The sequence below is a fragment of the Phalacrocorax aristotelis genome, chromosome 4 (assembly GCF_949628215.1).
Source record: "Phalacrocorax aristotelis chromosome 4, bGulAri2.1, whole genome shotgun sequence".
NCBI lineage: Eukaryota > Metazoa > Chordata > Aves > Suliformes > Phalacrocoracidae > Phalacrocorax > Phalacrocorax aristotelis.
The window spans coordinates 55390711-55404992 of NC_134279.1; the positions used below are offsets into that span (position 1 = coordinate 55390711).

Sequence of the window (14282 nt, forward strand, 5' to 3'; positions counted from 1 at the left end):
CGTGACACCAATGTCTCACCTGGGCCGCTCTTCTGATGGTAAAAATTGTGTTTGGCCAGCACTGGGGCAGCCCAGCCAACACCTGGTGAACAAACCGGACCACAATGGTTAGAACAATCACTGTATACACGTACAGGAGGAGTCTCGCAACAAGCCAACCAGTAACACTACATCCCAGCCTTTCTGCTTACTTCACACTTCAGCAACTGGTGAATCCCAGAGGACGCTAGGATTTTAGGCAGCAGTGCAAGGGAGCGGGTTGGCTTACCTGAACTGGATCCTGCAGTGTCCTGTCCGTAACATCTCACGGTATTACGCAGGGTTGCATACAGGAAATACGCTGTATGCAAAGTCTACTGTGTGAAAAAATATAAAAACTAACGCAGATCTTGAACATCTTAATAAATTATTGAAAAGCTTTATAAACAAAAAAGCTTTTAAGGAAATGTGTGCATCATCTACATTGGCTGAAGAAAACAAAACCACAACGTAGCATTAAATCAACAGATATTACTCTTGAGTTTTAAACAGTTAGCATTCCAATTTTCTAAGATACATTAAAGCAACTTCTTCACACAAAACAGAATTCAAACCTGCTTTGTGTGCTAAAGAAACAGCACTACTGCCCTCTTCAGAAGCACACACAGGGACTTTGGCACATGAGTTATTACCGCCAAATGTGGCTGAATTAGTTTCCTCTGATGGATTCAGAAATACGGTCTTTTCAGAGTTCAAGCCATTTGTATTCCCAGACTCATCCTGAATGTCTGGTGAGAAGGTGGTGTCCTCTACTAACCCATCCCTTGAACAGGCTTGAAAAGGTGGTTTAGATGTTGGCAAAACACTGGCAATGCTTTCTTCCTCTGATACAGCACCTGTGGCTGAGCTGGAAGACCCAGAAGTAGCCTGGAACTCCACTCTACAGTTTACAACGCAGTCATCTTTCCATCTCTTAATTGCTTCCCTCTGCTCCTCAGGGGTCAGTCTGTCAAGTTGCTTGGCTCTCAGCACCGGAGACGGAAACAATGTTCCTTGGAGAACTCTCAGCACATATCTACAAAATAAACACAGTTGCAAATAAGCCATTTAGAAGCAGACTCAAAACTGTCTCCCGCAAGACTAAAGGAAACCAAACACGATTCGAGTAACCCTGAGGCTGCAGCAGCCTCTGAAACAGTTTTTGCAGATGCCGTTTTGTGAACATAAACTCTAAGGCCAGCAACTGCATCAGAACGTGTTTTAAAACTGGCATTTTCAAACATGGATACTGATCTCAGGTGCTTCCATTTCTCTGTCCTGAACGTGGCTCTCCTACAGACTAGTTACTGCAGCAACGTGGGCTTGCAGCTCCAGTGAAGGGCCGGGGTCCCGACTAATCTGAGAGTGGAGCATTCTGCGCATAGTGTCAGGCCCCAGAAAAAAGGCATCAAAATCAGTGTGCAGTTTAGAGTTTCCCTAGTACTTCAGTGCAGATATAAGGAGTTAAGAGCTATAGTGGAAAAAATCAGGCCTAAAAAAATTCATGCTTCCAACTGAGAAGCGGTTTATCACTGCTGTTTTGCACTGATAATATAGCACTAATATAGCCCTGGAAAGCTGGGAAGAGTAGGCGGAGCATCGTTCTAAAATTCTTAACTTTTGCAGGAGCCAGAGAATTCACCAGAAGCAAGAATGAACATGAAAGCAAAGGCCAAAGAAACAAAGCATCACATGCAGTAAGAGGAATACGGAGTACAAGTGATGTTCCAGAATTAAACTCTAGGAATAATTTGTATTAGAACTGGCTTAACTGGCAACTTAGGCCAGACAGAAGTTTTGATCATAGATTTTTGCAGTGAATTTTCAGTCAACAGGGCATCCAACATCTGTCCCTCTCTAGAACTGCTCCTTAAAAACCCCAGTGAAAGCCCCAGTCTCTCTCCCTCAGGCTAGAAGGTGTAAAGCACCCTTCAGCTTCACAGTCCCTGCTAAGTGGTGTCTTTTCAGCACCTTACAAAGGATTACATCAGAAATAAGCAAGAAAAAAAGCATATGTGTGACAGAGGAGGTTCCACAATAGGCACTTCTGCTTCAGATCACTGAAGTAGAAAAGCTTGAATTAGCCACAACAGCTACAAATCTCCTGAGGTATTGGCACCGGGAGAGTGTAAATGACTCAAAGAATTTCACTGGTAAGTCTAAATACTTTGTATTTAATTTGCCATGAAAAAAACCCTCTTCTTCAAAACTGAACACCGGAAGCAGTCACCACGCTAAAGCATTCCCCTGCCTAGGCTCTCTACAGCCCTACCAAAAGGTCCTAGAACAGCACTTATCTGTTTATTTGTCAGGTAAGGGAGATTGGCTGTGTGTGAAACAAAAGGCTCTACTCTCACCACCTGAAGCCAAGCTGAGAGCAGGAATGGGGAGGGAAGAGCATAAATGTTTCTTGCACCTCACAGTTTGTCCTTCTGCTGAATTGAAGCGTGAACCAAAGTTATCAGTCACAGTCTCTGGTGAGTGTGGCAAAACCCTGCCTGACGTGCTTAAGACACATATGGGGACTTCTTCAAAGGGGGCTCTGGTCCTTAGTGGCTATTGCAGGCACCTACAGCCACAGCTCTGCCAGCTTTCCTGCCAGTGGCAGTGACAACTCATGCAGCCTGTACTGCAGCACTTGATCCAGAAAGTGTGCTCAGAACTGTGCCTAACGATATAATATAATGTCAGGTGAGGAGGACATGGCAGTTGTTTTCCCCAACACTTCCCTCAGTATGTCTGTGCAATTCAGTTTCAGGTCCCGCTCTTTCTGAAATGATGTGAGAGGGAAAAAAAGAGAAAGAACAGAGAAGAATGAGTAAATTAGCACCAGAGGCACTTCACTAATAGTCTGCAGACTTGAGTTCATGTTCAGCTAGTGAAAGGCAGATGGCTGAGGCTACTAAACAGAGCTAGACCAAGAGTCTGATGAAGTCTCTTTCACTGGTCTTCATACACTTTGTTTTCCTCTCTTGGCTCACTCAGGGGTCCCCCTGCTCGGCATGCTCGTGTCTGGGACCTCCACCCAGCACTCCTGCAGTTCCAGGGTGAATGAGTTATTGAACTCGGAGTTATGACTTCAGTGAGACAAAATACTTAGGCACAATAAAAATACAACTCAGGACCCCTTGTGAAGCTACTCAGCATGTTTCCACCCCACAAAGCAGCCTGCACATGCATTCTTCATTCTAAATATTCTTATATATATTCACAACATAAATTTCAAACAGCAAATGGTTTCACAAATAAGCACAGACTAAACACAGTACTTCTATGTATAGTACATGTTCAACTTTGATCACTAATTTAACTAATTTGTATATAAACTCTGTGGTTATAGAGATTATTGTTTTTTCCCTCCAAAGATGATATTTAATATAATATAAATGACAAAGGAAATTTTTTTATTTACTTTGAGAATATGTCACTAAAGAGCTGTCCTCACACGGCTTGGCCTGGCAGAGTTATGAAATTTTCTTTACATTGGGGATGGTAGGGGGGAAGACCTCTAGCCAGAGAGATTTATAGCATCACTGACTGAAAGAAAACTAATTTTGTTAACAACAGCAATCTGCAATTATAAAGCAGAAACGCACCTGGGCAGCAGAGCAACACAAGTAGTCAGGAGGCAAACTAAGTAAAACACTGGGTCTGTCATGTGCTTCTCCATGATCCAATAAGGATTTGATGGTGGGTTGTGGGTTTTGCAGGTTGCCCCAAAAGCCAGAGCGAAGACGAAGTAAAACAGGATGCTGCCAACTATAACTACGGTATGTATCCAAGTCTGCAATTCAGAAAAGGAAAGAAATCAGATTTAAGCTGTGAACAGAAAGACCTGCAACACCTGAATGTGTGTGCACGTGCGTGCGTGAACATGCTCGCGCTCTTCCTCCAAGGGCAGCTGCTTAATGTAACAGAGGATAGATCTGTTCAGATAATACTCCTAATTTTACACAAAACGTTCCAGGAAGAATGCAGCCTTCTTCCTACAGTTCACAGGTAACCCAGCCGGTTAATTTTTTTTATCCTACTAAATGCATAGCTTTTGATTCTTCTCTGAAAGACATTTTTTTGTGCCATTTGCCTTAGATGACCATCTTATTTACTGGCAGCAGGGAAAGCCTTCTCAGGCAAATGGAGGCGAGATCTTCACAGGACACCACCCGTATATATCTTGCTTGAAACAGTGATGAACTGTTCTACATTGAAGTTTTTTGTAATTTTATACCTAAACGGCTATAATAGTTACTATGGAAACTACACCGTCATTGGTCTGACAGCTTACCGACATTCAAAAATGCCAAATAAAATCCATTTCAGTAATGTTTTCCTGTTCAGAGTGTGGATACACTCATGCTACCCATATATTCTCAGCAAATAAATTTTTATCACTGCTGCCATGCTCCCAAAAGAACAATGAAAAGACTGAAGCACAAGTTGAAATTTCATCCATTATGAAAAAGCCTAAAAAAAACTTTTCAAAAAAAAGGATAGAGGAAAAAATAAAACCCATTAATCTGTGTCCTTCTACTGAAAATATTATTGTATTTTCTTTAAAAGTGTGCAAAATAGCCAAGTATTACCCTTCTAAAGGCTGTAAATTCATCCAAGCTAATGCAGATGTTTTAGCTTGCACAGACTTAATTAAAAACTGGAATAGCATTTCTGTAGCATATCGGTTCTCTAATTCTGGCACTGAAATATAACTCTGAATTCTTTATCCTGGCCACAGAGCAGATCATCAGTTCCAAGCATTCAAAATCAACAGTTCACATTGTGGTCTTTTTGATGCAAGCTCTGGGAACTAATGAAGGCTCAGGAGATCCCTGGTTGGTTTTACCATTTGCAAAACTAAATTGACATCCCCAAAACCACCATACACTGACGAGGCAGGATCCTTTCACTAGTTACATACAAATAACTCTGAGGCCAAATTTAGTTAATTTTAGTCATCCCAGTAATTCTATTGGCTCCAATGACAGGTGCATTAGGAGACCTCACATGGTCATATAAACAAAATATTTACGTTTTGGCCCTTTTATACTTAATTCTGTTTTGTATATGAAGCTCTTTCTTCCGCTTAATTCTAATGAAAGCTGTATGCACATACACCGTTAGGAATATAACCTTTTGGAAACAAAGTACTCACCACAGACTTGCACTCAATGAGAAGGTGAAACAGTATTATGAAGAGTGCTGCTGTATTTACAGGGTTTCCAAAAGAAAAAATGTCTATGTCTGAGCCGTAGTAAGTCTGTAAAGGAAGACAGCAGTCACCGTAACGTATTCTTTATGTACAGTCCTAATGCACAACATGGCACGGACGGTTTCAATACCATCCATATTTGCACACACAGAGTTCAGCTCAGTTCCAGTGATGATCTGTTAGTACACATTCATATATGAGGAAGTAAAATCAAACACTTCATTTTATTCTCTAATTTGCCTGGGTTTTTAGTATGTCAAAACATATAAATTATTTCATATCCAGCACTTACAAAGTAAGGCACAAAAAAGCAAACGAGACTTTGGTAAAACGCATCCAGCAAGGTTATCCAAAAAGCGGAAGGCAAGTAAGCCTGTAAGAGAGAAAGACAATGGCGTTGGAACAAATTGAACAAATTGCTGCATTGTTCATTACCATTAATTTGGATTTGGGGAAAGATTTTTTCAGAAGTAATCCCAGTTAGTTTCCCAATGAAGAGGCATCTTTTGTATTGCAGTAATAAGAATAAAGAGCTCACTCTACACGTGGCTAACTGTTCGTATTTAAATGAGCAGCCAGATCTGGGAACCCTGATCTTATAGCTGGTCCTGCCAGAACAGACTTACCAGCCTTACCTAACTGAGTACTGGTACAGAAGGGAGAGGACTAGGGGACGGTGAATTGCCCTAGCAGCCTACCATCACCGAATGCCAAGTCCCACTTTCTTCTATCTCCACCCCATGTGCTTCTGCCTCTTAATTGGTGCTGGCTGACTCCTCTGTGCAGATGGACTCCCCTGTGAGCTATCTTAACTCACTAGAATGTGAGAAATCAATTCAATTTTCTGCTGGAATAATGCATTGCTGTTTCAGTGAGTTCAATCAGCTCCTGGAAGGATCTGTCTGACAGGACAACTGAGCCGGCACAAGGAAAGTAGTTTAACTACGTGGGTGGAAACAGGGAATGAGAAGAAAACAAAGGAGAAGAGAAGGAACAAGCCTTCTTCACTCAGTGGCACAAACTGCTATGACAGCTCAACCCTTACAAAACCACAGCTGCATGTGCCCTGGCTCAGATATATCACCTTCCTTCGGGCACTAAACTGAGGCACACAGGTGAGCAGTTTAGTCACCCAGAGCTTCCTCTACAGTTAGTGGAGAGAGATGGGTTTCTCCACAAAGCCACTCGGCCCTTTCGAGAACTGAACTGCTCTCTAGAGGTAGTGTGGGAAACTTATCTCCTCCTTTGCCTGTCAGGGACGTGCTCTAAATTACTGAAGACAAATCCAAGTTACTGTCCATTTTTATAGCTTGTACAGAGCTGTGCGCTTGTGATGTCATGGTGCAATACTGTGATCTTTTAAAGCATGTCTCTTTCTTCTGTACTGCACTTAATTCAAGGCAATTATTTCAATGTGCTTACATGCAAGAAAGAAAATATATACTATGTAACAACTCCAACCACAGAGCAAGGCAATGCTGTGCTGGAAAAAAGAGAAAAACTGATAAAAGTTAAGGGGAAAAAAAAACAAGGGAAGGAGAAAAAACTATTGTGTAATGCAGTAATTCTGATTATGTTGCCTTAAAACCTTCATCTCAGCTCAGATCACCATACCTATCCTGAAGATCGAAACAAAGGGACAAATCCTAAAGCCTTGTAACGTTTATTTAGTCAAAACTCTCCGTGACTGACAAAGCACAGACCTGCTCCAGCCAGTCTACAGAGGCTCGGATTGGTACCAAAACAGTACTTAGGTTTGCAAAACTATGGTAAATCAAGCAACATAAATATTTACGGGTATGTAAAAAGAAATGTAGAAGTCCACAAACAAACAAAAAACTGTCCCCTCACCGTATATCCTTCCTTCCCTTCTAAACCAGACCTAGACTTCTGCCAGGTTATACAGATGAGACTGCACAACTACCAAACAACATGTTGTAGCTCATTTTTTTAATACTGTTTTTTAAAATAGAATATAATGGAAGAGAACAGAATAGAATATATTGTTTCAGTTGAAAGGGACCTACAATGATCATCTAGTCCAACTATCTGATCACTTCAGGGTTGACCAAAAGTTAAAGCCTATTATTAAAGGCATTGCCCAAATGCCTCTCAAAATTGACAGACTTGGGGCATCAGCCACCTCTCTGGGAAGCCTGTTCCAGTATTTGACCACCTTCTCAGTAAAGAAATGCTTCGTAATGTCCAGTCTGTTATTGGAAGGCTATGATCATAAAGAAAATGGTGAGTTTTAGGTGAATCATATGCTCAATTTTTCCTCTCTTTGGGCTACTAGCATATATTATGTCTCAGGCTCAGTACGTCACTGCCTTCAATTGTTATAATAAAAATACTATTTAATGACATTAAATTAAAAAAAAAAAGTTAAACTCATGCTAGAATTCATGCTAAGCAAAGCAGAAACCAGGAAAAAGCTTACTGATTTATATAATTTTGATTTAGAAACTAACCCCTGCTCCCTGCGGTCTTCCGTGCTAAATGTTTGGACAGAATTTACTTATAGAGCAGATATGATGTACAGCATTTTCAGATGGAAGAAAAGTGCAACCAGCAAATTCCAGACCATACCCATAAAGGCAGAAGAACCCTGAATAACAGAACTTTATTGAGGATTATTTGAAATTAATCTGCTCTGGTTCTTATTCATTCCTCATTTGGCAATTGAGACCCTTATGTGACAGTGAAAAAACAGTATCTAGTGCCCCCAGATGCTCAAAAGAAACCCATTTTGAGGAAGCATGTTGACAGCCACGGCAGTGAACGAAGTGAATGTGCTGGTAATGAAGTTTATCTAGTACATTGCTTCACCTGAAGTCCTTAATTTCTCTTATCACCCAAATATCTGGTAAGATTGGGTGTATGGCTGAAAAGAGCCTACAAAAAACTTCTGAAAAAACAGCTTTTATATTTGTGCACAGGCCTAAATGTTTTTCTAATAGAGACAGTGGTTTTAAACTTCCCATTTGCCTGATGTGAACCATGAAGGAAAGAAAGACAGAAATGGCTCAAACGCTGACCACTTCAATTTGCTTCAGGCCAAGCATTCTTTAACCTACCACAGATTTCTGGCTCATCATGTACAGCTGTGGGAGCTGCATGAGTATCTCCGCAGACACATCTTTGTCCAAGACACCATAAATGATGGGTGGCACTGACGTAAAAAGGAGATTGAAAAGAATCAAGATCCAATAGTCAGTCATTGATGTGCCTGAAAACCCACAGAAGAACTGGTACCAGAACAGGAGGTTCACGTAGGCCTGAAAAGTCAAAGATGACATGATAAAATGTTACCCATAGACAAGTGTTTTAAAAGTCAGTAGGAAAACAGGCAGATCTTGGGTCTGGTTACAGTAATCTGTGGAAAATTAAGTATAAATGCTGTGGAGTTCATGCCAATCCCACTTTGAAATTATGTTTGACTAGCACACAGCTTTACATCTCAAAATTGGACACAACTTGTTTAAATAGTCATGCTGCCATCACATTAGTAATGCCTGTTACCCACTGTTTAATCAAATCAGACAATGGCTTTGAGCGGGAAATTCAGTCCAAGGAATGAGAGTCTCTGGTTTCTGTAGACATAAATGGGAAATTGAGTTGTTTGACGTATGCTTTTTGTGTCTTTTTGAACCCATTCACAATAGAAACTTAAAAAGAACATAAAGCCCCACTAAACACTTCAGCACTCTCAAACAGGTGAATTGTGATTTCCCTGGGATGGGACAGCTACCTACCACATTCTTGTAGAAGTAGTAAAGCACCATGTTGGTAAGTCTGGTATAACACCAGTGACCATGGACAAGCAGCAGCTTCCTGAGGTGTCTAAACTGAGAGATTGCAAAGTCACTTGCCATCACGGCCTGCAACGCACATGAAAGAAAGGATAAGTTATATCCAAACTGTTAAAGATAAGCCTCAGGTACTGCCAAGTGAGCAACTTACCTACTGTTGGAAATCCTTACTTTTAAAATTTTTTTGTTTCTATATATAGTGCTTACGGTCTTACCCTCACTCACATCTGAGCCCCTCCACACAACATTTTACACTAACACACACAGCTCAGCCCAACATAACATAGGCAGGAACATGGCTGCCTTTATTATTACTGCACAGCTGCACAAAAAATCACTGATGCTTAGGCTGCCTGTTTCCTGGCAGGACATGAGTAATAGGGAGTTCGGTGACAGGCAGCAAGCTCTGTTGTTTGGAGCTTGAACCCCTGCAGCACACAGCTTCTGAGCGCTCCTGCAAGAGTGCTGAGGCCTGGCTGTGAGCTCAGGCTGCAAACTCTTGCCCGTGTACGGTAATGGACTGTGGAGCCACTGGGCCTCCAGGGTAAACTCTGAACCGATTTAGAATGGAATCTGATGTCATTGGCAGCTGTCTTTGTATACACTACCTGCATGCCTTCTTGGCCCAATATTCCCACGCCAGTGTCAGCCACCTGGATCATACTGACATCATTGGCGCCATCACCTACAGAGAAAAGAGAAAAAAAATCAAAACTAACCTCTCTTATTTGGAATGCAACCTGGAGGCAGCTTTGCTGGCTATCACATCACCATGGGGGTGGCAGGAAAAGACAAATATACAAGTACACCAGAAATTTCAGAGAAAAACAATTTTATGGCCAACAGTGAAGCCTATGGAAAACCCTACAGAAAGCAGGGTGAGTAAGCGGAAGGCCTGACTGAACTGAGCTATATTCTCCAAATGGATATTAGCTGTTCCTTTTGTCAGAATTTAATTGGTACGCTGGAACAGAAAATATGGGTGTTTTAAATCACAGCCACTCGTCTCCCCTCTCCCTCCCTATTTTGGGGGGTTGTGACGGAGAACAAGGAAAATCCCCTTACTTGCTCATTTGGACACATTACATAACACTGTGCCCGACTGCTGCTGTTCTTGTTGCTTTAGATTACCATGACTAAGTTTATGGACTAAATTTGCTAGTTCAGAAGACTAATATCATCTTACGCCACAAACAACTATGACTCAAAGGATTATCTTCCTTGTAAAGTAAATTTTGTGACAGACATTAACAAAAACACAGGAGAGAAGAAACTGGCTTCTAATTCTCTTCAGAGGAAAGAAGATAACCACTGGACTCACCTACAGCTAATGTCATTGCCTTCAGCTTATTTCGCACCAGTCTGACCAGGACACTCTTCTGCAGTGGTGTGGCTCGGCAGCAGACTACAGCCCTACATTTTTCTGTGAGTTCCAAAAAAATACTCTGCAGGCTGTCATGAAGGACATGCTCTAAAGTCCTTCCATCAATAACCAGGCCTGCACTGAACCCTGGAGCTTGGGTGGAGGGACTTGTAGAGACATTCCCAAGTCTCTGACTGCGTTTTTCTTTGGCAAAAGTATTCTTCTGGATGCCTTCTAAAATTTTGCTCATCACCAAGGCACAGGCATCCTAATTAAAGACAAAAGAAAGGCAACTTATTAAATACTGTTTGTGTTCCGGCTTTCTTTTCAATTTATAACATACATATGGAGAAAGGGTCAAATGCAGCCCTTGTGTAGCACTTAACTTGAATCCAGAAGGGCTCAGACATGAGGCTGAACAACCCTTTGAAATCACAAAGGATGCAGTCTGTTGTTAATAAAAGGGCCTGTGATTTAACTTTGCTTAAGTACATTTGCTTGGGTATTGTGCTAAGAGAAGGGAAAAAACCAAACCAAATCAGAAAATATTCATAGACTAGCAGAAAAAAACAGCCGTTAAGGATTCTGTAATATAAATACAGCTTGGATAGAGGACTTCTGCTCTCTACATTTCTTTTGTCTGCCATGCAAAGCCGAAAGTGCATTTCAAATCAGATTACAGGTAAGCTGCAATGAATTACAGAAGAACTGGCCTTGTGGAATTTTCTACCTTGTCAGAATCAATATAAGATGCCCAAAAGATTCTTGATAACAATATATGTAATGTGCGTGCTATATAGAAGACGATACATGTTCTTACATCTTCTCATTATTTTACTTTGAAATTCAACAGTATCAAATCCTGCCTATTTTTTATTTCAAAGTCCAGTTAGAGGGAGGATGAGCACTTCCGCAAAAGGGGCTTATTTCTTACTGTAGGTAAGACACTCGTAGGAAAAAAAGGAAGAGAAAAGTGTTCGTGAAAAATCAAACCCCAGGCTTTCCTCAAACACAACTGGACTAAAAATCCTTTCTTTTTCACTTTATTTTCCCCACAGTTACCACTTGCCACACAATCTTTTATGGCAGATACAAATTGAATTTCTAAAGTAACATATAAGCAGAGAAAAAAAGAAAAACTAAAGGTCTTAGAAAAATCCTCCAGTCCTTTACAGAAGTCTCAGAATTCATATCTCTGCTCTGAGGACAGACGTTTCGTACATCGGCTTTACAAGTTACAGTTAGAAATTTCTCTCTAAACAAACCCAAAATTTATAAAAATCAAGATGTGAAAACCAGCTGGTTATAAGCATCCACAAGAGGACAGAATGATTAAGTAGAATTAAACTTGCCACCCAACACAGCAGCACTTTTAACCACTACCACATGACTCAGTTACTGGGTGGTGGGCAGAAGGTGACTTTTCCTCTGATAAAACTGTTGGCAGATTAGTCTTCTTGAATAGCGTGCAACGTACTTTAATGAGACAGTTCTTTGTACATTTATGCAAGACAAGCAGGGCTGGGCGAATATATTACACAAAGCAGCACAAAACTTAATTCAATAGAATTTGCATGACAATAATTCTTACATTGCTAATATGCTATAACTCACAGCCGTTTGAAATCTCTAATAACACATGAGGCATGTCAACTCTCTAACCTACCACAAAGAAAAATTAAACAGTCTATTCAATTAAAATAATTATTCATAATTTAGGAACTGTATATAAAGAAACAGATGTTACATACAAAGGATTTCATATTTTACCCGCAAGGAAGCAGATCATCAGTTTTCCAGTATTTTCATTTTCCAAGAAATCATGCTGTATTTGGTCAACTGGGAAAGCAGAGAACATTATTTTTCCGTACTGCCCTGTGATGTAACCTGACTGAATTTTTCAGCAGAGAAGAAAAAAAAAAAACTGAAGTGTAATTTTCCACTCACCCTACTCTGTGATTTGAGAGTGAAGATTCTGTCATCTGGTTCCAGCAGTTTACAAGCATAGGCAATGTTGACAGCTGTCTCTCTCTTGTCACCTGTCAGCATCCATATTTTTATTCCTGCTTTCCGTAATGCCTGTATTGTGTCTGGAACACCCTCCTGCAGGCGATCTTCAATGCCAGTGGCACCTTAATTTAGACAAGCAGAAGGATTAGTGCTGCTGTATTTCCAAAATCGAAACGCTGCAAGAGTGACAGGACAAGATGGTCCTCTGTGTGTATCCATGCACCAAACCGGACATCCTACTGGGACATGCTTGGGAATTCCTCCCTTCCACATCTTTCTGTCCCAGAGCCCATCACATGCGAGATTGCTGACATATACCCTTGTTACAGCCTGAGGAGCCTCCAACTCTTCACAAGACCCTTTTAAGCCAACTTCTGTCATTCTCATGATTGTTTCATCCCATAATGGCTGTGGGACACAGACTCCCAGGCTTCTCATGACAGATATACTCCATTATTCCCACTCCCTCCTGCCTCAGACTACCCCAAACCTTCTTTCATGTATCACCACAATCCTTCCTATATCAAGGCCCAGTTCTCTTCCTTATTCTCAGCTCCGCTCCAGGCTGAATTCTCTGTATCTCTTGTCCCAAGCCCTCATCTTTTCCACACCAAAATCCCCTCTTCTTATATTTTTGCACACTGCTGCAAACACCTGCCATTCATCATCAGGTTTCTCAACCACTCATTGCTGCAGTACCTCCTATCCCAGGTCCTTTCAATTCATAGCACTGAACTCTTGTGTTTTGCCCTTCCTCCTGCCCGTACTGCCAGCCTCGACATATTCCCCCACAGGGAGGAAACACCTGCTCTAACACACACCCCTTAGTGGTGATAGAAAGATTTAGAAAACAAAAAATACAGACTTTAACAGAGGTATCCTCTTTTCTGGTGTACACAGCAGGCAGACCTGTGTCCCTAAAACCAGCTTATAAAATCTTCTGCTCTGGTAACAACGAGGTAACACATCATTAGCATAAAGCAGAACCATCTTTGAAAAGCTGCAGTGCCAGTGATTTATTACGGTACAGGACTTTTTCATGGCTTTTTCACAACACAAATGGTACTAAATCATAACCAGGAGACATGGTTCGGCTTGTGGGATTCTCAGGTTAAGAGAGTTTCTCAGAAAGAAACTTCAGCCAGTTGCAGCTTGGTTCATTCTGGAAGACAAACAATAAAAAAATTCAAAGCAAAGTTTTTTCTTCTAGCATGTTTCTAGTGTGGGACTCTAGCCAGCAGTTTGTATATAAAGTACTGACTGTCATATGGGGTGAACAAGAGCCAGAAGGTCAGGCAAATTTCTGATGCTACAGTAATTTCTTCAGTAAGCAGCTGCCAACAGGGCACAGAGCTCACGGCCCCTGGTCACCAAGAAGATGAAAACCACCAGGTCCTTGCTCTGTACTCTGCCTGCATTTTGATGCAAGTCAACAAGAGGCAGGAAGGAAGATGCTGGGATCTATTTGATGCAAGCTTCTTTGAGAGACACTGCCAGGTATAGAGGGAAGAGAGAAGAATGTTGTTTCAACTTGGGCACTTTATAAGCTTAACACTCCCCTTCTGAGGTACTTGATCACTTCGTAATCCAGCAGAAGCCAGTTTTGATATGTGCACTGCTGAGACCCAGTTCTGTGCTTAGTTAAGTACTGCACATTAGGACTATTCTTTCCAGAAATGGATTTCCATTCAGATAAAGGCCTGAGGCTTTATATATATATAGCCATACGGATTCATACCTGCCTATGCAGTGGACTACAAACCACTGCTGTCTTCCATGATCCTGACAATACTGAGACAATTTGAATTTTTGCTTGTTGTTCTTTGAGAACAAAGTCTTCATTTCTCAGTCCTAAGAGGACAGTCAGAGTTAC

General features: G+C 41.2%; 1 protein-coding gene across 3 annotated transcripts in view; it reads right to left on the reverse strand.

The window, feature by feature from the left end:
* Window positions 1-389: 389 nt before the first annotated feature.
* Window positions 390-14282, reverse strand: part of ATP10D (ATPase phospholipid transporting 10D (putative)) — a 52500-nt gene continuing 38607 nt past the window's right edge. For 2 of the 3 annotated variants that reach the window (XM_075091554.1, XM_075091555.1), the window contains exons 15-23: window positions 12347-12531; window positions 10358-10667; window positions 9645-9721; window positions 8980-9105; window positions 8302-8502; window positions 5517-5597; window positions 5168-5272; window positions 3615-3802; window positions 390-1054 (exon numbers count right to left, since the gene is read on the reverse strand). In XM_075091554.1, coding sequence (XP_074947655.1) covers window positions 532-1054; window positions 3615-3802; window positions 5168-5272; window positions 5517-5597; window positions 8302-8502; window positions 8980-9105; window positions 9645-9721; window positions 10358-10667; window positions 12347-12531 — 1796 coding nt within the window. In that variant the 3' untranslated portion in view covers window positions 390-531. The remainder of the gene's footprint in view (window positions 1055-3614; window positions 3803-5167; window positions 5273-5516; window positions 5598-8301; window positions 8503-8979; window positions 9106-9644; window positions 9722-10357; window positions 10668-12346; window positions 12532-14282) is intronic. The other variant, XR_012660378.1, reaches the window with a different exon arrangement.